Source organism: Eurytemora carolleeae, unplaced genomic scaffold, assembly GCF_000591075.1.
Source record: "Eurytemora carolleeae unplaced genomic scaffold, Eaff_2.0 scaffold32, whole genome shotgun sequence".
In the NCBI taxonomy this organism is placed as follows: Eukaryota; Metazoa; Arthropoda; class Copepoda; order Calanoida; family Temoridae; genus Eurytemora; species Eurytemora carolleeae.
This window is the reverse complement of record NW_019396068.1, coordinates 399,498-423,147: the sequence shown is the minus strand read 5'-3', so window position 1 is coordinate 423,147 and position 23,650 is coordinate 399,498. Positions and strand designations below refer to the sequence as shown.

The following is a 23,650-nucleotide window of genomic DNA, read 5'->3' as shown; positions in this document are numbered from 1 at the left end:
CAGTACACAGATACAACCAGGCTATACAGGTACAGTACACAGATACAACCAGGCTATACAGGTACAGTACACAGATACAACTAGGCTATACAGGTACAGTACACAGATACAACCAGGCTATACAGGTACAGTGCACAGATACAACCAGGCTATACAGATTACAGGTACAGTACACAGATACAACCAGGCTATACAGGTACAGTACACAATACAACCAGGCTATACAGGTACAGTACACAGATACAACCAGACTATACAGGTACAGTACACAGATACAACCAGACTATACAGGTACAGTACACAGCTACAACCAGGCTATACAGGTACAGTACACAGATAAAACCAGGCTATACAGGTACAGTACACAGTTACAACCAGGCTACACAGGTACAGTACACAATACAACCAGGCTATACAGGTACAGTACACAGATTCAACCAGGCTGGGTAGACCAACTATGTATAGAGAAATATAAACCTACTTGTTTATCTTGTAAAACGCTATGTTCAGGGTAATATAAACCTAAGGTTATCTGGTAAACTATTATGTTTAGGGTAATATAAACCTAAGTTTATCTGGTAAACTATTATGTTTAGGGTAATATAAACCTAAGTTTATCTGGTAAACTGTACTCTGACCTGAAGGATGCCCGGCCTAGATTAGCTGTAGATACCTGTCTTCACATTCTCTACCTACTTACACCATACGATCTAGCAGAGTCAATATATTACACAGCTTCAGTCTATCATAGGGTAGGTTAAACAATTATTTTTACAATATTAACAAATCATACCTTGCTATTGTAGGACAATTTTCTTTAGAATTCTATTGGGAGAATGATTTGGCTCCAATATTAAGTTACTAGTTTCCTAAATAAAAATTCCTTTGATCATTTAGAAAATTTTTATCATTATCTTTTTTATTTTTTAGGTTTATCTCTCCCTCTCTCCTCCTGATCTAGAAGTTGCAAGATTTCTGGGAATAACGGAGAATATTATCGTTGGTTTAGTCACAGGGAGAGGATTCCCTAAAGCCTTGAAACCCGTTCTATCCAGGTTCTATTTATCCCTGGCTCTCCTTGATCTCTGGAACACGGTTCCGATCCACACGGTCGCGGAGAAATTTAGTATCTCCCGGGGGGAGGTTCAGAATCTCATGTCCTCCGCTGCCAGCTTCTCCTCCTCTGTCCTCCACTTCTGCCTTGAGATCGAGGAGTTCTGGGCTTACCAGGAGCTCCTGGAACCCTTCACTAAACGATTAGCTCACTGCTGTAGTCCGGAGCTACTCCCACTCCTCGACCTACCGGGAGTAAGGGCAGGACGGGCTAAACTTCTTCTCCAGGCTGGATACTCAACCCTGGGGTGTATAGCTAAAGCTGAACCCGGAGATCTGGTGAGGGGGATACCAAACCTATCCCACAAGGCCGCTAAACTGATTGTACAGAGTGCGAAACTCCAGCTCATAGAGAAAGCAGAAGGATTACATGATGAAGCTGATATAGTTCTTCTTGAAATAGCTTAGTTTTTTTTCGGGGGGGGGGGGGGCATATAATGATAAGAATTAAAATTATAGTTTTTTTTTTTTTTTTTTAGGGGAAGGTTAAATTTTTGTTTTAAAATATGTCAAATATTACAAAGTTTACAAATTATATTTTCATATATTCATGTAATTCTGTAGATGATTCAAGAATTTATGCAAGTCCTTAAAGCTAGTGGATTATTATCTTTCAATAAAATATCCTTATGTTTATGTCGTTGTTCTACAGAAATGTTCTGACCAAGAAGTTTGAAATAGAAGGGAGATACAATTGAGGCGGCCCGCCCTACCAAATGATTATACATGCTTTGCAGACGGTACTCCATTTGTATAAGAAATATGATCAGAGTAGGTTATTGTATACGGGCCCACGGGGTGATTGTACATCAGACAAATATTTCATATACAAATGGAGTACCGTCTGCAAAGCATGTATAATATGGTAGGGCGGGCCGCGTTAGTTGTATCTCCCTTCTATTTTGTACTCCTTGGCTCTGACCAATACAGTGAGAGAGAGGGGGGTGCAGAGCCCCCATGGGCCTGGCTAAATGATCTTCAGAGCCTCCTGATTCGCAGAATGACCTCCAAGCGCCTCTAAAACCATCGCCTTGCAGCTTTGCAATTCTGTCTCCGAGTATTTCACAAAACTCGATAGTTTTTGCGCGACACTTGAATTTGCGCTTTTATTGTTTGTTAAAATGATAAAAAATAATTTGACTATCTTTATTAAATCTGCAATAGTTTTGCCACAAGTTTAGGAATTTGTAAAATTTTGTAAACGAAAGTTTTAATCTCAATTATTGTAGATTTTCCAATACAAATGTATTAATAAAAACTTTTATCATGTTAAGATTTTCGGAAAAGGCTGTTGGTGGATGTAAAAGCCAAATATTTTTTATTGGAGATCAGAATGCTTCGCGGGGAGACACAATTTCAGAGGCTCTGAGAGGCAATGAGATGGTTTTGATGAGGCTCCTGAGCCCAAAACTTAAGACAGGGTATCGTTATGAAAACCAGTTTTAGAACCCGGGTTTCATAAATGGGGTAATTGGCAGTTTTCTGAATATCAATACTTGTGTTATGAAATATTATTTTCTTTAGTTTCTTAATATTCTCTATTTTTTTCGAATCTTTTAAATCAAAATCTACACAAATGTTTAGACCCCAAACAGGAAACTCGGGAGTTTCGTTCAACGATACTCTTTTAAATTTTGGGCTCTGAGATCACTTCCTGGGGCTCATGTGGCTCTGAACACTATCACTCATACGATTTACCTTTAAATTATTTTCATACTCGCACAGGAAATAATTCCCTAACACTTTATCAACCCCATCTCTTTATCTTAATCGATTAACTCTATATCTAAGGGGCGCTAAATACTAAATTTAACAAGTCCCGAAGACAGGAATTTCCATAGGGATTAGAAAACTTGTATAATTTTGTTATAAACAATTGATGAGTTTTGGTTCACAGAAAATTTTCATAATTTGTTTTAAGTTAAAGATGTTTAAAAGCTTGATATAAATTTAGATTTAAACTTAAATCTGAAGTCGTCTTCATTATATTGATGCATCGCTTACCACCTTACCTGATGCAGTTGATATCACTATCTACATCATATTCTTAAGATCTTAAATTCTTGATGATGGTTTCGATTCTAGATGAGCCTTCAATATATGATGTTAGCAACACTGAATCCAGGATTTTTCAACGAGTACCACATGATCTCATGTAAAAAATACAGTTCACTATAAAGTTAGATACAAGTACAAATGAATAATAACATTTGAACACTGTTTGTGAGCAGTTTCCCACCATTAAAAAATGTTATTTCATCTCATTCCACATGTGATAATTCTAAATCTGTTTAACATGTAAATTTAAATAGAGCCAAAGTTTGTAGTCCCTGAGGAAAACAATCGTGGATATAGTATTGCTTAAAGGAACTGTATGCGCGATTTCAAGTAAACCTCCATGCAAAGATTTTTGTCTCGAAGAGTGTTTATTTCTGTAAGTTTCTTTATTGCTCCCAATAAGAGAAACAGCAAATACAAATGAACAGTTTAAAGAAACAAAAACATTGATATCTAATTTATTGTCATCTTTGCATGGAGGGCCAATTGAAATTAGGCTTACAGTCTCTTAAAGCATGAAATTTTTAAGTTTCATATAGAATTTAAATCTTTCTGTCCAAAGAATATTTAATCTTGTTTCATCTTTATTCAATTTATAATTTACAATAATATTAAACCATGACTAATGCAGATTGCAGATCTGTACAAAATACATATGAAAATGTAAAAATGTAGCAAAAACAGACAAAATAAATACGGCTTGAGAAAACTAAACCTTAAACTGTTACAGGGGTACCCACAAAGTATGAGACACTAATGACGACTCATACTTCAATATTTTCTTGCTTGGTCTTATCCTTTGTATTTGGTTTGGAGGACCAGAGAGAGAAGGAGGATATAATGAGAATGGAGGAGCAGAACCCTACCAAGAACATGAGACACTAAGTATTCTCTATCTCACTGCACAAAGTATAATTAGGAAACTAAATGAACTTCAAGTTGTTAGTAATGACCTGAAACCATCTATTATACTAGTCACCGAGTCCTGGTGTAATAACTCTATATGTGACTCAACTATCTCTATTCAAGGTTATGAACAAAGTAGTGAAATCCGACAGTTACCCATCACAATTAGAGAGTCCCAAAATATCAAGATATTTAAAAGAAATCTATCTGAGATGAACTAATCTTTAGAGAATGACCAGATTCCCAGAAGAAGACTGTGGTGAAAAGATGTTGCTGAATGCCCCTAGCGGGAGCTACACCATCTACTCTCCAAGTTTACAAGTAAGTTTGAAGGGATGGAAGGGGGAGGGGGCAAGGAATGAACGATTGACCTGTAAAATGGACTCCAAAAACCTGGCCAAAATGTTAAAGAAGAGACTACAAAAATGTATAAAGGAACACACAGTTAAGAGTTGTTTACTTAAAATTATTATTAAAATATTCTATCATGATGGTTCAACGATACTTTTCCGTTGTGTAACCTTCTCTTTAACTGTCTGCTGTAAATATCCTTTCTTAATCTATTGGTTTCACTCTGTCCTTCCTTCCTAGAGGATTCCTTCTTGTTTATAACTTCAGGTAGAGTTGAATATTTGTGTTTAGTTGAAGAAACCATCTCCTTATGGGAGAAAAGACGAATTGCAGGACTCGGAGAGAACACAGGACGGACATCCTTCCTCGAGTTCGGACTCAAACATCGGATACTATTCAACCAGACTTCATGCTTCTTCGCCCGCTCTTCTCTTTTCTCTCGGATACGTCTGAGTACTTGAACCCGTCTCTCGGAGCGTTTGACAAAGTTTGGTCGCTTTGTGAGTAGAGCGTCCTGGAGGGATAGTTTTGTAGGTTTTGTGACATCTTCTCTAGGTCTACTGGGTATAGTCACACGCGGTCTTTCATTATTGTCTATAGATGCCATATACATGCTCATAATATTCCGGTTTTTATAACTATGTGTTCCTTGACGCCTGTTCTGTGAAGATTCTCTAAGTATCCGGGTACCTATTCTGATAGGGCTCATACTATTTACGGGAAGATAGTAGGCTACGGGTTTGGTGCTCTTCGTAAATTGATTTAAGGATCCAGCCTGAACAAAATGATATTATTCAACATTAAATTTTTCATTTTTGGAAGATTTCTTTTATCATTAGCTTTACCTTATTCGTCCTTGCCTTCCTGTTCTCCTTGTTCCAATGCTGAGTTCTCTGTAAAATATACTCTGAGGTTCCGGAGCTGGATATATTAGATCGGAGAGAGGAGGAGGGGAGGGACGGAGAAATGTCAGATTGACTCCGATCCTGGGATGGAGCTCCCATTAAACTCTCCTCCGTTGTAATGGAATCAAACTTGGCATGAAGATGGATAGTCTCTGTGTGGGATACAATCTTAGAATTCTTCCGAACAGATCTAGAAATATATCAGGTTTAAAGAAAACCTTCTCAATCCAAGTAAAGAAAACGAATCTACGTGTTTCCCGAAATAGAATGAATATTAACTGCATGGACTACAAAGCGACTCGTTTAAATTTAATTTCAAGTTACGCTCCATTTTTAAATTGGCATGGGAGGAAACAGAAACACTACAGTATCTTCCACGTTATTAATCAGATGAAGGTATAAAGAGTACTGTTGTGAATTGGACATGACCCTCTCTAGATGTGAGGGCACTTGAAATTGTGGAGAATTTGGTAACTACCAAAAAATAATAGTTGTAAAAATGATGGACACGTTTCTAAACCCTGTAAAAATATAATTATTACCTTTTACTTTTTTCGCTTATTAAAGAGAGTCTGGAGGAAATATCCGAACGTGATGCTTGGATGTGTATCTCAGGATCTTCAATAACACTGGTGGGTCCTGCTCCGTGCCCTCCGCCCTTATCCGGAGAATCCCGAGACTCTTGAAAGTTCTCCGTAATGGTAGTGGAATCATTCCCCCGGCCGCCAGAGTTCTTGACAAATGTTAGTTTTCTAGTTGGACTCTCCAGCAGCTGAAGAGTTAAAGACTCTGATGAGGGTGAGATTGGATCTTTAGAGAGTTTTCGTTCAATCTTCTCCAAGATTTTTATTTCTCGTTTTAAGTTTTTTAAATGCTCGGTTCTTTTTCTGTTCAGAGCTTCGACATACTCGACATCTCTCGGGGGGTTTGAGGGTCCGGAGGGAGGGATGGGTTGAGGAGGAGCAGATGGTTGCTTCTCTCTTTTCTCAAACTTTTCCTCTGACCTTGTCTTGGACGTTTTCCAGTTCTGCATATTTCCCGCCCCGGAGAGAAGACTGCTGTCATCTGAAACTGGATCATTTCGTTTCGATCTCTCCGGTTTACTGGTTCTAGCAGGGATATTACTACTGTAGGAGCAGGGTTCGGATTGAAGGACGGAGAGACAGGATGCACTAGACTCACCTCGGCTCAACTCACTGCTCATCTCTAACCTAGTTTCCTCGGAGGAGAGTAACCTTGAAATCTTGGATGCAAGATGCTGTTTCATCCTGCACTCGGAGAGGGTTGAGGACGGAGTTGAGAGGAAGTCAATGTAACGTTTTAATTTCTTAAAGAAGTATTTAGTCTGAGTCAGGTTTGCTGCAAGAAGTTCTTTAGATTTCCCGCGGAGCTCTAGAGATATTCTATCTAGGTTGGATTGACCAGGTTCAGATTCTTGGGGTTTCTCCGGGAGGTTGGCAGAGTTTCTGGCTCCAGAGGAACTAGAGGATTTTCTGACTCCGGGTAATTTATCCAGTTCCAGATTTAGAACTGTTGGAGGTCTCTGCTCCGGTACCAGGTGCCCTAAATAAAAATAGATTAAAATATGATACTTCCCATGGCATATTCATTAATATTTAATTAGATGTGGACATTTTTTGTACAGATAATAATAATGTAAGAAATTTCTCAACGTCGAAGAATTTCTTTTTAAAATACCCAAATGTGGTTCCAATTCTTACTATCACATGATATGCAGAAAAGAAGAAAAAGAATTTCAGGATATCTCACAGAAGTCTCATTTATTTATTACCTGGGAGGTATTCGTAACTTGAAGAGTTTTCCTGCAGAGGAAATGACTCACCGGGAATATATTCAAAACTCTTTGCTCGGTCAATCATCTGAACGGACTCCATAGTGCTTGTATCTCCCCCGGTTCCTCTCTCCGCCAACCTTCTCCTGCGTCCGTTCTCCTCGTCCGAAGTCGAGGGTACAGAGCTGTAAACCCGGAGATCTCGCTCTTCAGAGGATTTATCCGTCCAAGCATTACGTCCGTCCTGTTCTCTCCTCCTACCTGGAGCAGGGTTATGAAGTAGACCAAGATGAATCTCCTCCTCTGTATCTATAGAATCCTTTCCACTTGACGAACACGGCTCTGCAGCAATCACGGTTTCAAATGAGTTGCTGATTGATCGTTTAGAAGATTGTCGAGATTGAGAACTCAGTTTAGAACTCTGAGACACAAACTTTGTACTTTCCTTTTGATGATCTTCTGTTTCTATTGATAGATCCTGAAGATGAGCCGGTAGAACCACTTCCTGCTCCTGGTACTGCGAAGAACTGGGCACGGTTTGTGAAGTTCTGGAAGAACTTGAGGAGTTGGAACAGGACTCTTTCCTGGTTTTGGTCTGAAGGGTTAGCTGGACATTACTTGAAGAACGCTTGTTGATCTCATTATCCCGAGATACCTCGGATATTTCTGTCATGGACGAAGATTTGCGGATTTTACTTCGCTTCTTCTTCCCTGCTCTCCGTTTCTCCGGAGAAGATCCAACCTCCGAAGTTGACTTATCGGAGTTTTTAGTCAGGATCACGGGGAGAGAATATGCTCCTTGCTCCATCAACCTCAACTCATCCTTGTGTTCCGTCCCTGATCTTTCCTTGGACTTGTTTCTTTTCTCAAATCTCCGTGGACTACTCGACTTCCGCTCTTTCGAATTTGATCTTCTTTCCTGACGAGACCGCTCTTGTTCGCGTACTTGACGTTGGCGCATTAAACTCTCAGCAAACTTCTTCATTCTTACGTTTGTTTCATCGTAGAAAGTATCCGGAGGGAACCTGCTTCCGTATCCACGTCGGAGATGGTTCTGCTCATCATCCGAATCCTTGAGATACTCTGAATAGTTTCCGATTGCTAGTTTCTCCAGGGTTGAGAGAGACTTGGCAGCTTCTATCTGCGTGAGCTGACCGTCAACATAACCCAGGTCGGATCCGTAATCCCACTCAAGAAATCTAAAAAAGTAAATAAATATATGTTTATCTGAAATATCATTGTACTCCCCCCCCCAAAAAAAAAGTTAACATCTCATTTGGCTAGTTCGAACCATCAAATGAACATGTAAATATATACAACACCTAAACCAAAGTGGAAGAAGTTTTAACATTTTAGAATATTTTCTATACCTTCTGCCAGATACTGAAACTTGACTGGACACAGATTGAACTGAGGTTACCGAGGCTGCCGAGGGCGAGGTTGCTCTATCCGTATAATATCCTCCGGAGCGGGGCGAGGCTGTGCTCCCCGCACTGGTAAATGATTCTTCAAAAGGTATATCTGAGAACGTATCACGTGGTGTTAACTTGAGATTGTTGAAAGCAGTTTTAACACTGTTTATCTTCTCCTCAATTTTATCCGACCTAGGGTTTCTAAGGTTCTGGTTCCCAAACTCCAGGTTTGATGAGTAATTGTATCGTTTCATAAACATCTCTTCATTTAGTTCCCTAGGCGTACTGCTCGCAGGTTCCACAGGTTCATGAGAGAAATTTGTAAACATAAATCCTTCGTTTCCTAAAATATAAAATAAACATAATATTGAAAATATTTAACGAGACGAGATTAGAAATGAGGTTGGAATAAAAACGAAACCCAATAAATACCTTCGGGACTGAAAACAAGTTCAGGTTTATTATCTTCTCTTCTCAAGCGTAAATTTTGGTTCTCAGTAGGACGGGGGGATTGGTTTGGGTTTCCCGCAGGACGGAGAGACTGTTCCAGGTTCTCCGTAGTACGGATGGATTGAGTTGGGTTCTCCGTAGAACGGTGAAACTGAGCCGGGTTTTCCTGAATCACAGATCTCCGCTCATTCCAGTTTTGAGAACTGAGAAAGTTTGGTTGCGAATCTATGCTCTCTAATGTATTCTCAGTCTAAAAATTTTATCCGTTAAAAACATTTTTTATTTCATTAAACTAATAAGCCATGATTAACCTGTGAAAAACATTTTCTAAAATCAAGATTCAGGGGTGTATATTTCCTTGAAAAATAATCCCTCCCCATTTGGAAATGATTTTTATGGGAAAATAAATAAACTTTTGTGTAAAAAGTATGAAAAGGAATGAGAAAAATGTACCCTTTGATGTCCAATTTCACATCCCCCCCCCTCAAATCTCCATGAAGGGGACCGGGGATTAAATTCCTTAAAATATACACCCCAATCAAAATTGCCGTATTAAAAACTTCTGTTATCTTTAAAATAGAAAGATCACAAATTAAATGTTCCATTTTGTATTTCCACCTGAAGCTGATAAAAGTGTATTCCAGTTTCCGGGTCTACCAGGGTTTCCTCTAATGCTCCATGTTCCAGAACCATATCATTCTCATCTACCTCATCCTCATCATCAAACATATTATCTGAAATTTCTTGACTTATTAGGAGAGGGTTTTAATAAAATTATTCTTGAAAGTTTCCGTCCTGATTGCTGCTATCAGATCCTGGTTGATAAGAAAGATAAACCGAAGGCTCGAGAACTCCACCACGGCGTTGTTTTGCAAGATGATGGATTCCCCCGTTAGAACAGGTGTACCGTTCACGATCACAGGCCGAAACCCCTGCCATAAAGTATAAAGATTAATATAAAAATATAAAAACAACATCCGAAGACTCTCTCATTTTGAGGAAACCCAACCACCATCGGACACATAAAACAATAAAAGATGAACAAAATAATTCAAAATAATGATAATAATCTTACTCAAGTTGCTGTTAATACGAAAGAATATTTACAAGAAAATAATTGATTAAAAACATGAAAATCTTCGAAAAAAAATAAGAAAATTCGCAACTATGACCAAAAATCCTCAACTTGTCATTCTTTTAGTATCTCTCGAGGAGAAAAGACGTGTTTCTCCCTTCGTGGATTTAACTTAAAATTAACAATGGAAAAAAACCTTGAAGCTGCTGGTTCTTCTAAACAAGCTGAGTTGACTACGGTCAAAGCTCTACATAAGCAACAAAAAATTGTTGCAAAACAAGCAGTTAAAAATATCGCACTTTTGAACAGATTGAAAATGAGTAAGAAGAAATCCATCACAAAGCTGACTACTCAAGTAAAAGCTGCAGCTCCTAGAAGCAAGAAGAAAAAAGCAAAGAATGCTGCCCTGAAACAAGCTAAAACTGAGCTGAAAAGACTGCAGGATCAGAACAAGCAAGCAAAACAGCGAGCAGCTGCAGAACAGCAAATACTAAAATCTTACGCCAGGAGCCAAACAAGACTTGAAAAGACCCTAAAAAATATCGAAGCTTCGAAATCGGCGAAAAAGACAAGAATCGGCGTCAAGAAACAGAAGAATAGCGACCAGACAATGAAGAACGTCGCAGCAAGAAATAACGCCGCTGCAAAGACGAGCTCACAGGATAACGAAGCCATGAGTAACTCCTGGTTCTCCTAGATAACCAAAAGAATGAGGACAATGGACTATAAATCTCAGTGAATATTAGTGTATAATATAGATCAGTTAAATAAATGTTAAAATAAATTTCCTCACGTGATAATGTTATGTTGTCTTTTATGTCTCATATGAGGTTGATTGAATAAGAATGAAAAAAGCTATTTAGAATTTTAAAAAATCAGTGAATTATATTTCTAAAAGCTAGGTTTAATCTAATCAACCAGTAAGCTACAAAAAATTTCAGATAGGTTTAGTTTATTTTTGGAGTAACGTTGAAAAGAAATAATAATATTTATGCATTGAATAACTTAGTTTGTACAGTTTAACAGGTTTTAATACACAATTAACACGATAAAATAGGGAACAGATATTCCCTTATTATAAATTAAAGTTCACCTCGTTTGCAAGATGAAACTCTGCTGTATGTTTCAGCTTTATTCTTGCTTGACTCCGGGATATCTTACTAGCAGGACCCTAGATATATCAATCAATCAGTTATAATATTAATTTGTTAATGGATCCTTTTTTAATAACCGACTATTTCCGCTCTTCGTTTTTATACTTTGTCTACTTTCTACTATAAAACTTATTTGTCAATTTCTAAAAACTGTTTAAATTGAGAAAAAAGATGTCTCCGACATCGCTGGAACTCATTATTAGGTCATTAGAAAATACGTTGGCAATGCGTTTAAATATTATTTATGAAAACAATTTATACCTTCAAAGAGAGAGGAGAGAGTTCAGCAGGTCTAGCCAATATTAAAATTTCAAAAGTTAAAAGGCTCACAATTTAAAGAAAAGTAAAATCTGAAATGATACGGATTATGCTGGACTAATTTTGAATCTATTTTACAAACCTCTAATGTGAGATCTACGTCAACAACATGGTTTTGAGCCGCTCTACCGACTGATATCTCTCGTGATCTCATCAAATATCTGGAAACAAATCAGAATTATTTATTTTCAAAAATTTATCTAAAAGCTGTTCATAAGTTTTTATACCTGACAAGCCGACCTCTAAGAACTGCAAGGGTTTGATTATCAAACTCCGAGGTATTTGAACCTGAAACCTGATCAACTAAAACCTGCCATTTTGTAACTTCAGCCTCCATCCTTCTAATCTCATGCTTGGCATTCCTCTCTGCACCCATGAGCTCCGTGTTAAGGTTGGTATCTTCCGGGTCCTGCAGCTCACTGTCCAGGATCAACTCCTCTCCGTCTATAAAGTCTAGAACCTGATGTCCTGAGTCAGGTTTAGGCATAGGTCTAACCGTCTGCTCCGGGAGTAAGGAATGAAACTTAAGATACTGCCAATGAGTGAACAGTGTTCTACCAGTTCTATACGGATGAAAAACTCCGGGTTTGGACAATAATAGTTTCTCAAACTCTGATAAACTGACAGTAGGAGCAGAACTTTTTATCCCGCAGTTTATTATTACGTCCTCTTCTTCTCTTGAGAACGGAGTATTAAGCATAATCTAAAAAAAAAACAAGAATTAAAGAATCAAAACAAGGGGGTCCCCTGAAACATAACGTATGTTTAAGAATGTATGTAACTAAATAATTTACCTTGTGTACAACTTCTTGTGGAAGATTCTTCATAGCTTGCTGAGCCAGCTGAGATATCACGGGATCAAAAAGAAGTGTATACCATCTCTCTTGTATCTCCGATAGTGTAAAATGACAGGAGAATTTCACTCCTTTAAATACAAGGTTTAAATCCTTGGTTTGCTCCACCGCAGTTACCAACGCTATATCATCTGTTGGTTTCCACCTACCCAGATCTTTAGTCAATTCATCCTTCCTACCCTTCCTCTTGCGTTTATCACGGATTAGTTTCTTCAATCTCAAATCCGACATTGTTAATGAGTTGGCGAGACAGTTATTATCCAACCCGGAGACAGGAGTTGTAGGTTCGGTCAAACATACTGATGAGTTCCTACTCCTGGATTCTACACTACCCAGAGCTGGAACCTGTATACCCGGAGTACAAGGTTGAGGGGTGCTTGGAGGAATGATTAAATTAGGCTCAGAGATTTCATCATCGAACTTTCTCCGCTTGATGGCTCGTGAACTTCTCCGGGTTGCAGAATCCTCTGGTGACAAGGAAGATTCTCCGAAACTTCGTCGACGAATCTTAAGAATGTTTCGTTCGATAGTTTTTACGTCCTCGCCCCTCCTTCGAGCGGCTAGAGCAGCGGCGGCGTCTTTTTGATCTTTAATCTGCTGTAGTTCTAGAGGTAGTGGACCAAGCAGGGGAGTTCCCTCCACATCAGGATTAGAGGCCATTCTTTCTAAATATAATAAAAGCATAAAAACAAGACAAGTTCAAATTATTGTTAAAATTTTTAACTGATATAGAGACGCAACTAAATTTTCTAAACAAATATGTGTTCAATGCCGCGAAATGGAGTAAAAATACGAAATAAACAAAATTGTCGCGTCTTCCATTTCTTAAATTAAGACAGATTCTATAAGTTCGGATTAGGGGATGAACGGCCGAAATCCAGAAGTTTAGACGTTTAGACTGAATTAAGAATGAAAATGAAGGGTCAGAACCTAGAAGTTTATATTAAAGAATGAAGAGACGGAATCTAGAAGTTTAGATTAAAGAATGAAGAGACGGAATCTAGAAGTTTATATTGAAGATTGACGGGACGGAATCTAGAAGTTTATATTGAAGAATGACAGGACGGAATCTAGAAGTTTATATTGAAGAATGAAGGGACGGAATCTAGAAGTTTAGATTGAAGAATGACGGGACGGAATCTAGAAGTTTATATTGAAGAATGACGGGACGGAATCTAAAAGTTTATATTGAAGAATGACAGGACGGAATCTAGAAGTTTAGATTAAAGGATGGAGAGAAGGAATCTAGAAGTTTAGATTGAAGAATGACAGGACGGAATCATAGGAGTTTAGATTGAAGAATGACAGGACGGAATCTAGGAGTTAAGATTAAAGAATGAAAATGAAGGGACGGAATATAGAAGTATAGATTAAAGAATGACAGGACGGAATCTAGAAGTTTGGATTAAAGGATGGAGAGAAGGAATCTGGAAGTTTAAAGAATGACGGGACGGAATATAGAAAGAAAAATTCTGATTGAAATAGAATATTGTTGATGGAAATGCTTTCAGCTTTTGTTTCGACATTAAAAGAAAATCGTACTTTTTCACATTTATTATCACAGATTAAACAAGTCGAACAGATTAGATTACAGATCAGGATATTCTCGCAGAAACTTGCATTTAGACTCATCTTTAATAATTGGAGAAAGTTTCTCCGTGATTACTCTGCTCCGTGTCCTTCTAGAGTAGGCGCAGTAGAGAAGGACGGATATCAAACAAAACACCATGGTTAGGACTGCTGATACAAGAAGAATTAATTGAACATGTTCTGGTCCATGATTTCCAGCAGCAGGGGAAGATTGTGGGATAGCTTGTATCGGAGAGCAGTCGGAAGGATGTATCCGGAGACTTCTTACATCTTCTACTCCGAACCCGGAGATAGCAAGGACAGAAATCTTTTTGTACTTCTCTGTATCTTGAGCACTTAGGTCTAGTTCTCCGCTAGTGTGTCCGTCCTTCAGAATTCTCCACATTCCTGCTCCGTCCTGCGCCACAACAATATATTGGGCAGGAGATGAACCGTCCAAAAACCATGACACTGAGCATGACGTTTGTTCAATATCCTGGATAAGAATATCTCTAGGTACCTCATGTATACAGGCAACACTGCAACCTTTTCCACACAGCCAGGAGAACTTGCACAGCTCCGGATTCCGACTCATCTCTAAACATTTATCCACCTCGAGACTAGAACTGAGAGCAGAGCATCGAACTTTGATCCTAGTCTCTTCAATGTTCTTCTGTAGAAGATCTAATAAATCTTCCATCTCAGTGCTTCTAGGAGTAAACCCATGAATCGGAGTCAGTAAAACCATGAGGACTCGGATTGCAAGATTCATGTTGATAGATAGAAGATGTTTATACAACTGATACCTGGCTAATCTGACCGATAGATTATATACCTGCGGTCAATCGCACCCTCACGACCGGACTCTCCGGTCAAGACTCAGCGGTCAAACTGTCCCGGTCGTAACGGATTGAGCATTCAGCGTAGTTGATACTTTTTAAACTATAAATATCTTACTTGATCCTTCCATTTTTTTTGTCTTTTTAGAAAGGGGAGAAAGCTAAAATTTTAGTCCCTGTATCTTTGTACCCTGATGGTACCTTTTCATAGTTTGAAATATTAGATGTCTAGAACATAGGGTTGCAAAAGATATAAAGATTTGTAACTCACGAGTTTATGACAAAAACTAACATTCTTTATCAACAAAAGGTACCATATCTTTAATGTTTCTTATTGTGAAACATCACAGATTTAATTTTAATCATTTTAAGAATTTATTACAGAAATCTGAGACAGGTTTACATTTTATTCTCGTATTGTCGGAGATACAAGATAAGATAGATAGAGGTACATATGATTTACAATGCTTCATGCAACAGTAATACTAGTCGAAGTCTTAACTAAAGGTTACATACAAAAATGCGAGAAATTACATGATTTACAGAGTTTGTACTTTGAGGTTTAATATTTCTGGTACGGAGTTAGGTCTAGACCTAGAACCTTCGAAATAAGAGCTCCTGTGGCTTGCATCTCCTCAGTGTTAGTGGTTATACCAATCTAGAAGAAAATTTATTTATATTTTTAATGTTATTATATATATATATATATCTCTGTTTGTTTGTTTGAATATCCGATCATAACTCATGAACCCCTTGACCGATTTTCAAATTTTGATAGGGGACCTCGGGAGAACCATGGGAAACATCTTAGCTTGGGTTTGAAAGTCTAGGTTGAGTTGATCGACTTTATTAGCAAAAATTTTGTTTCCCGGTAAAATCGACATAAGTGCGGGTAAACAGCGGGAGTTAAACTTGAGAAAAATAAGAGATTAAAGGATTTAAATTTTACCAGAGCATCAGCGTGAGAGTAGAACTCCTCCTTGAGACTGATAACTATAATATTCATCTTCTCTCTCTGGCTCTCTATATAGGCAGCAACCTGGATAAAATAGATAATCACGTTAAACCTATCTCTATATAGGCAGCAACCCGGAGAAATTAGGATTATTACCTATTCATAAAACTAAATCTTTAACCTCTAGTAGACACAAATTTAATGGCTAAAACCATGGACAATGAAAAAAACTTGAACCTAGAATTTCACTGTGAACCTGAAAAGAATTGACAACACCTTTGCTTAAACCTTCACTCTGCATCTTAAACAAGATGGAAAATTTGAACCTTAAACCCCTGGATCGACACTGTATTTGAACCTTAAACCCTGGATCGACTATGTATTTGTGAACCTACCTTGCCAATATTGGTATTGTCTAGAGCAGCGTCTATCTCGTCCAACACAAAGAACGGGGCAGGATGGTAACTGAAATAAAAATATTCTGAAACATCTTACATAAAATCATAATGTAACCTAATTATTTCATGATAAACATCATTTATCTCATAGATCTTAAAATTCTGTTTAAAGGAGCTGATCAATGAATAATGTTCTAATTTCTATATCTTTACAACCTCATGTCGTAAACCTTTGATATAAGAAATATCAACGGTCATTAAGATAATGGGATTAGGAATCGGATATTGAGACATATTTTGTGTATTTTAAAAGTAAAATGTGTAGTTAGGTAGGAATGTCTCAACTGTGCTGCCATTTATTCAACAATCACATAACCTTTGTTTAAATATCTCAACTCAAAACAAGGACAATTTCCATTACCTATGAATAGCAAAGAGTAGAGCTAAAGCAGCAATAGTTTTCTCTCCTCCAGATAGATTAGACATAGGCTGAAACCTCTTCCCTGGAGCTACACAGTTGTAGTTGATACCTTCTAGGTAGGGTTCCTCAGGGTTCTCCGGACCTAGGAAAGCCTGAGCGGACTGGTTCCTCGCTAACGCTTTGTAGATCCCGTCGATAGTGTTGCTGACGTGTTCAAAGCACTTGTTGAACAGGTTGTACCTCTCCTGCTTTACGCTTTCGAACTTAATCTTAGCCTTATTCGCTCTCTGACGAACATGATCGAAGTCCTTGTTCGCCTCCTGCAGCTTCTCCCTCGCCTCCTCAAGCTTTTGCATTGCCTTCATGTTCGGGGCCTAAATAAAATATTTAGGATTAATCATTAGCAGAGCTTAGAATCCGGATACAATGGATCCGGAACAGTTAAGGCCCATGGATCTTGATCGTGAGCCATGCGGATCCAACTCACAAAATATCAACAATCAGAAAAAAGTTCAAATCTCAAAACACACATTTTACGTGCAAGCAAATGAGAAATCATGAATATATTCCTTATTGAATCTATCCATCTATTATGACTCCCCAATAACACAAGTGTTACCAGGTAACCACCCCTCCCTGCAACCCAGAGCCCCCTTTTGGAGTGTATGGATCATAGAGTTAGCATGACATGTGCAATGATACTGAATGGTTAATCAAGTTTATACAAAACAAATTCAAGAAAGAACACTTTTTTTGGGGTAAAGTAATTAAAAATCTTAACACATGTTCAAGAGCTGGATCATTTTTTACAAGACGGGTCAGTATCCGGATCCAGATGTGCTTATGACCCGGAACAACCACTTTTTTAAAGTTCAATGAGTCAGAATCCCGGCATGTACTAAGAAAGTGACATCAAAATTGTTCTGAAATTGGAAATTTTTTTAAATCCGATTTAAAACGAGTCTCTGAACCCTTATTCCGCGTTTTTTTAACACTGTCCGTATTTACTGAATTTGAGCCGCGGCTTAAATCTTTAAAAAAACAGTTTCCCATGAGCGCCGGCTTAAATCTTGAAAAATTGAATACAATTTTAGAAGGAATCAACCCTATTTGAGCCGCGGCTCAAATTCTTTAAATTCGGCCTCAGTTTACTTTTTATTTTCTTGTAATATGTTTTAGAATTGATCATATTCCTGACCTGTATCCTCTGTATTGTGTTGGCAACCTCATTGATCTGCTTCTCTAGGTTCTTCTCCACCTTCCTCACATCATCCCCGTCATCCAGGTCCTGCAGGTTATCCGTCAACCCGGAGTAATCAATCTTGATCTTCTCCTCCTTCTCGTAGATCACGTGGCTGGGCTGAGAGCTGGATACCTCGATACTTGGATCATCTCCTGAAACAAACAAACATTTTAATAAATTCAGAATATTTTGGTAAGATTATTTACTTTAAAAATTTTAATTGTAAAAGAAGACATTTCGAAAAATGCTTCGCCACAGAATTTCTTCTGGAATTTTGTTAGCTAAAGACTTTCAATCCTCGAACATCCTTAAAATCATCTCTGGATTGTTCAGCATAATAACACCCTTCAGCTTAGAACTATTTCCCTCAAGACTTCTCATGAAAGTTTACAGACAGAGTTTCGATTAACATGTTGATAATAGAACTTTTCAACTTTTCTACGTCCTTCATGCAAGTTTATTAAACCTTCCCAGGACCAAAATCAATTAAAGTTATTGATCTAAAATATTTTAAATGAATTGACCTTGCGAAGACCTTAAAAAATATCCTTAAATCTGTAATCTTGAACTAACCTTCATCATCAATCTCTTCTAGTCTTCCCTTCTTCATAGGTATCTGTATAGTGTCCAGTTTACACTGCTTTAGTATAGTATGACGGAGTGCTCGCTCAGAATCTAACGTGCTCTAAATATAATTACAAGATTAAAGAGTATCTTTAAGTTTGTGTCTAAGTTTTCAAAATATTCCTGCAGATTACACTAATCTAAATCAATTCTAATTGGTTAAACTCAAACTTTTTCTTTAATTGATCTCTTATTGGTTTTGAGTTAAAAGATTGGACCATTGACACGTAAGTAACTTAAACTCCTATTGGGATCCATCTCAGCAAGAGTTTCAGGCTCAGTATTTTCATGTTTCTTAATCCTTAACTTAAACCAATTTTTCTTTTTTAGAGATCCGGTGCAATATTTCAAACCCAAAAATCTAAATTTAAGAATAGAGAGAAGTGATTGAACTAGGTCCGGCCAGTTCAACAACTTCTCCTCTGCTTCCCATTTTGATTTTGATTGAGCCGTAGATAAATAACTCTCACTATCAACTATTAACAAAAGAATTGGGTCTTTTTTACAAACTTAATTTTCTACTGCCGTTTTCTTTGCAATCTGATGGTGTCAACCTTTGATATTTCAAACTTCGATTATTTGATCTAACAAATTTCAGTTTACAATATCAAAGGTCTACGCCATTGGGTTTCAAAGATAAAAGAATTTGAAAATCAGAACTTGACTCAATTCCGTTCCAATTCTGATTCATTCAACTTGTTTTTTTTTTGTTGATAAAATCATTTAGAAAAAAATATTCACCTCAAGTTGATTTATTTGTTTGCTGATACTAGCCAATTCCTTCTGTACTGTAGAGAGATCTTTCTTAGCACTGTTCACCTAGATTTAGAATGAGAATGAAAATAAGACCAAGACCAAGACCAAGACCAAGAACATGAACAAGAACGAGAACGAGAACGAGAACGAGAACGAGAACGAGAACGAGAACGAGAACGAGAACGAGAACGAGAACGAGAACGAGAATAAGAATAAAAATAAGTAAGACAATGAGACAGGGTGAAATGTTAATAAGAGAAGGATTAGATTGAGAAATCACAGAAGTTAGAAAAGGGATTATATTAATTTGGATAATTCTGATGTAAAAACGATTAAAATAATTTAATATGGACATTGGACATTGTTAAGAATGAAAGTGAAAATAAGATCTTTTAACAATATGTCAACAGTTGAAAGTCTAGGTAAAGAAAAAATCAATAAAATTTCAAACAAAATAAATAACTTTTACAAAAAAGAGGAAAGACAGATGCGTCTTGTAACTTCTTTAGAAAAAACTGAACACTTGTATCAAAATCTAATTTATACTTTAAACCCTGATGTTAAAGAATTTTGCTGTATCATCTCTGTTTGCTCTGATATATTAGAATATTAGAGTTTGAGGTAAGCGCGTCCAGTTAATTTGAAAAATTAGTTTATTTAATATTTTGAATATCTCACCTCATCTTCAATTTTATCAACCTCCGACTTGAGAAACTGTTTCTGTGACTTAAGACTTTCCACAGCTCTCATCTCGTGATCTATCTCTTGCATCTGGGACTGCTCGGCAGTTTTAGCAGTATCCATCTGATCCTCAATATCCTGTACCATCCTCTCAAACTTCTGCACGTTCAGCAGCAGCTGTTCTTCTCTCTTTCTCTCGTACTCTAGCTGTGTACTGATCCTGTTGATCTGGTTTTCATATTCAACCTTCTTCTTTAATCGTTCCTGTTGGGTTCTCAGTTCTCTCTCCTCATACTGACGAATATTTTTTACTCCGATCTTCTTGCAGAAGTCCTTGAAGACCCTGTCCTCGACAGTATTCATCTTCTCCTTTGTGTTCTCGATCTTCTCCTCACGTTTCCTCATGGTGCCCTCAATCTCTCTAACTGCAGGGTTCAGTTTCTCCAGGTCCTCTCGGAGCTTATCCATCTCCACGGTTAGTTTATCAATCTTCTTGATTGTAGAATCTCTATCAGTGAGAGAGAACTTGAGACGAGCCTCTTTTCCTTCAATTTGGGATTGAATTGTGTGAATTTCAGATTCTTTACGAGAGTTCTTCATTGCAACCCTCAAATCCTCGCAGAGTTTCTCCTTCTTAGTTTTTAGTGTTGAAACTTGCTTGTCGTCCCAACGTTTGGCCTTCCTGGCGAGATCAACCGAACCTCCGGAGATAATTCCAGATTTCTGGTAGAAGGTTCCGTCCAGCGCAACTGCGTCGTATCTTTGTCCGTCCTCCATCTCATACGCAACCTTCATAGCGTCCTCAGGGGTCTCGCAGACCAGGGAGTTGTTGGTTACGAACAGGACTGCGTGCTTGATATCCGGGATATCGTACTTGATCACGTCATAGAGGAGCTTAACCCCCTTCACACAGGTGATGTTTCTCAACCTCTCCTTCAAGGGTTTGAACTGGATATAGTCGAGAGGAAGGAAGGTTTCAGGTTCCAACATCTGATCCTAAATTTAAAAAAAAACATTTAACTATGTGTTTTTATCCGTAGAACACCTTGTATCAATTTAGGGGAATTTGGGTTTGATAATACATTCCAAAAACAACATTTTGTAAAACGGATCAAAGATTATATTTTTACATTCTTAAAAATAAAAAAAGGAATTTTTTTAACTTGTTACAAAACTATACCTTGAGATACTGGATACAGAGCCTAGCTGTAGATTCAGTGTCAACAACAATAGCTTCCATATACCGTCCCAACAGCTTGGTGATAGCAACGTTATACTTCTTGTGAATAGGCTGGGACATGTTGATCATCCTGTCGTAGACCCCCGGGAACAGACGCTTGAAGTTCTCTACGATCTCCTGTTTTTTCTTCCTCCTGTTTTCCTCGTGCTTGTCCACCCTGGCGTCTCCGAGCTCGTTCGTGACCTCGTCCAGCTGAGCCTGGAGGTCGCTGATCTTGTCCTTGGAGGATCCAACATCAACATTCAGCTCACTCAAGGTCTTCTTCTGCTCATTGAGCGCCCCCTCACTAGCTCTGATATGATCTTCAAGCTTGGTTAATCTCTTCTGACACTCCTCCATCTCGTGACCCTTGTTCTTGAGTTTACTCTCAATATCCAGTTTCTTCCTGTGCTCGTTATCCAACCTATCCTGGTCAGATTTATGCTCTCGGTTGATCGAGTCCAGCTCCGACATGTACCTGGCAGATTCAGTAGTTGCCTTGTCCTTGAGTTTCTGGTAAACCTCAACCTGGTCATCTGCCAGTTCTACAGACCTACCCTGAGATTGATTCTCGTCCTTCATCTCCTTCTCAAACTCATTCTTTTTCCTCTCTATCTGTCGCAGATTACTTTCAAGTTCCTGAAAACAAGATTCTTATAAAAATGGGGTTTTAACACACATCATTTTAACACTGTTCTCGAATATTTGAAGTGTTGAATCCCTTTTTAAAATTCTGTCTCATAGTCGATCGTCACAATGTATTTTTATTGTATTTTGCACGTATTTTGGTTTTGAAACTTGCAATCTAACCAATAAAGCACAAAACACGAAATATAAAATTTTGAATTATTTGTTTGGTTTTACATTATAAATCGAGGTCAGTAAAGTTTAAGTATATAATAATAATATTTTATTTTTCCTCGAACGCAAACACAAAGAAATATTACGATATCTAATTATTTACCTGGACATCTGATTTATGAGACTCCTGAGCAGTGATAGCTTGGCTTAAACTCTTCTTTGCTCCTTCAGCCTTCTTCAGCATATGAGCAGTCTTCTCTTTAGCCTTGATATAACTAGGTTTCTTCTTAGATATCTCTGCTTCCTTATCCCTGATATCCTGGATTACACGCTCATATTCACGAGTATTCTTACCAGCAGACTTCTTTATCTCCTTGACAGCCTCTTCGGCCTTCTCCTTCTTCTTGTCCACCTTGTCGTGCTCCTTCTGCTTCTGATCAATCTTCTCCCGGCAGGTAGCTATGTTCCTTTCATTGTAATACAGACGGAACAGTTGGAGCTCAACTTGTCTCTCCTCCATGTCGTCCTTGAGCTTCTGATACTTCTCCGCTTCCTCCTTCTCCGCTTTAGCTTCCTTCCTCTCTGCTCCGATAGCTTTCTTCTTCTGATAAGTCATTTTGGTTTCTTCCTCGGCCTGCATCATTTCCGTCTTAGATTTCTCGTAATCTTCTTTAAGAGCTCCAGAACCAGATATCTCTTCAAACAGCGCAGTTCTCTCTTTAGGATTCTTCATAGCAATGGACTCCACTGCTCCCTGGAATACGAGGAAGTTCTTTGCTTTAGCATTGATCCCAATTCCTTCCAACTCCTTGAGATAGTTCTGGGAGGTGACTGGAACATCGTCGATCTTATGATCTGCCGACGATCCTTGGATAGATCGTGTAAACTTCCGCTCTCTGCCGTCCTCGTATTCAAATATAGCCGAGACAGAGGCACTCCTGGAGATAGGTTTACCAACAGATGCTCCATGTATGAGATCCGCTAATCTCTTCACCCTCAGCGGGTTCGTCTTCTCCCCCATCACGAAGGACACGGCGTCCATGAAGTTGGACTTACCGGACCCGTTGGGACCAATCACAGCCATGAAGGGCTTCAAGGGACCTATCTTCTTGTATCCCTTGTAGGACTTGAAGTTGTCAACCTCAATATACTTGAGTTGAACCGCCATTTTTATTCAGTTTTATCTCTTCATAAATATAATTAACAATTCTGAAATTAATAAATTTGTTTGTAAAATTTTTAATCAAGACTAGCAAATAAAACAATACAACAGGGGCTCATATTTTCCATATTTAAAAAGATTTAATTCTTTCAAAAAATATATAAACCCCTGAAATATAATGTATGATTCGTGTGTTAGCTACTGATCTACTTTCTCTCTCTCCGTCAGGTTTGGCTAGAGATCATATTTTGAGCATGTAACATCTCCCTCACAGCACTCCAGCAGTATATCTGTAAGCTGACCGGTGTTAGCAAGCTGTTTTAACCCTGATCCTCCTCCAGGTACCAGCCGACCACAGATAAATATAGCAGGAACCTGAACATATACAAGATGTCAGATTCTTAACTAAATAATAAAATATTATTAAAATGTAAGATTGCTAACTTAATAAATTAACTTAATAATATTAGAAATGTCAAATCCTTTTCTAAATAATTTTATGATACATGTTCATGATACATGTTCATGATACATGTTCATGTTCATGTTCATGTTCATGTTCATGTTCATGTTCATGTTCATGTTCATGTTCAT

General features: G+C 38.0%; 4 protein-coding genes across 8 annotated transcripts in view; 1 reads left to right on the top strand and 3 right to left on the bottom strand.

The window, feature by feature from the left end:
- LOC111711409 (helicase POLQ-like) overlaps positions 1-1,749 on the top strand; it is a 10,079-nt gene extending 8,330 nt beyond the window's left edge. The window contains exons 12-14 of one of the 2 annotated variants that reach the window (XM_023485772.1): positions 597-752; positions 931-1,477; positions 1,678-1,749. In XM_023485772.1, the coding sequence (XP_023341540.1) occupies positions 597-752; positions 931-1,477; positions 1,678-1,706 (732 nt within the window). In that variant the 3' untranslated portion in view covers positions 1,707-1,749. Of the gene's footprint in view, positions 1-596; positions 753-930; positions 1,555-1,677 lie in introns of those variants that run through there. The other variant, XM_023485762.1, reaches the window with a different exon arrangement.
- A 1,988-nt stretch (positions 1,750-3,737) lies between these two features.
- Positions 3,738-9,740, bottom strand: LOC111710714 (uncharacterized). Of its 3 annotated transcripts, XR_002767116.1 has the most exons (8): positions 9,606-9,740; positions 8,970-9,237; positions 8,496-8,880; positions 7,126-8,324; positions 5,876-6,896; positions 5,274-5,523; positions 4,471-5,203; positions 3,738-3,968 (listed from the first exon to the last, which is right to left on the bottom strand). XR_002767116.1 is itself a non-coding variant. In XM_023484835.1 (7 exons), exons 1-7 carry the CDS (start codon positions 9,714-9,716, stop codon positions 4,550-4,552), a joined length of 3,888 nt encoding a protein of 1,295 aa, XP_023340603.1. In that variant the 5' UTR covers positions 9,717-9,740; the 3' UTR covers positions 3,738-4,549. The 3 variants fall into 3 exon arrangements, 2 of the variants coding, with proteins under 2 accessions (XP_023340603.1, XP_023340612.1); XM_023484835.1 differs by having other exon boundaries at positions 3,738-5,203; XM_023484844.1 differs by having other exon boundaries at positions 3,738-5,203; positions 7,177-8,324.
- On the bottom strand, positions 9,721-17,668 carry LOC111710766 (microspherule protein 1). Its single transcript, XM_023484895.1, has 6 exons — positions 17,659-17,668; positions 12,329-13,056; positions 11,762-12,237; positions 11,617-11,695; positions 11,156-11,233; positions 9,721-9,919 (listed from the first exon to the last, which is right to left on the bottom strand). The coding sequence occupies exons 2-6, from the start codon at positions 13,046-13,048 to the stop codon at positions 9,740-9,742; spliced, it is 1,533 nt and encodes a 510-aa protein (XP_023340663.1). The 5' UTR covers positions 13,049-13,056; positions 17,659-17,668; the 3' UTR covers positions 9,721-9,739.
- LOC111710733 (structural maintenance of chromosomes protein 1A) overlaps positions 15,159-23,650 on the bottom strand; it is a 12,635-nt gene continuing 4,143 nt past the window's right edge. For both annotated transcript variants that reach the window (XM_023484855.1, XM_023484862.1), the window contains exons 3-12: positions 22,058-23,431; positions 21,055-21,732; positions 19,872-20,870; positions 19,179-19,256; positions 18,387-18,498; positions 17,769-17,965; positions 16,571-16,944; positions 16,147-16,216; positions 15,746-15,835; positions 15,159-15,454 (exon numbers count right to left, since the gene is read on the bottom strand). In XM_023484855.1, the coding sequence (XP_023340623.1) occupies positions 15,359-15,454; positions 15,746-15,835; positions 16,147-16,216; positions 16,571-16,944; positions 17,769-17,965; positions 18,387-18,498; positions 19,179-19,256; positions 19,872-20,870; positions 21,055-21,732; positions 22,058-23,062 (3,699 nt within the window). In that variant the 5' untranslated portion in view covers positions 23,063-23,431 and the 3' untranslated portion in view covers positions 15,159-15,358. The remainder of the gene's footprint in view (positions 15,455-15,745; positions 15,836-16,146; positions 16,217-16,570; positions 16,945-17,768; positions 17,966-18,386; positions 18,499-19,178; positions 19,257-19,871; positions 20,871-21,054; positions 21,733-22,057; positions 23,432-23,650) is intronic.

Excerpts from the sequence above, each read along its gene's own strand:
- LOC111710766 (XM_023484895.1), bottom strand. The coding sequence starts at position 13,048 with ATGGCCTCTAATCCTGATGTGGAGGGAACTCCCCTGCTTGGTCCACTA. Across the intron at positions 12,238-12,328 it reads CACAAGAAGTTGTACACAAG|ATTATGCTTAATACTCCGTT; the intron begins GTAAATTATTTA and ends TTTTTTTTTTAG. Across the intron at positions 9,920-11,155 it reads AGTTTCATCTTGCAAACGAG|GGGTTTCGGCCTGTGATCGT; the intron begins GTGAACTTTAAT and ends ACTTTATGGCAG.
- LOC111710714 (XM_023484835.1), bottom strand. The coding sequence starts at position 9,716 with ATGTTTGATGATGAGGATGAGGTAGATGAGAATGATATGGTTCTGGAA. Across the intron at positions 8,881-8,969 it reads ACTTGTTTTCAGTCCCGAAG|GAAACGAAGGATTTATGTTT; the intron begins GTATTTATTGGG and ends TTTATATTTTAG. Across the intron at positions 5,524-5,875 it reads ATAAGCGAAAAAAGTAAAAG|ATCTGTTCGGAAGAATTCTA; the intron begins GTAATAATTATA and ends ATATATTTCTAG.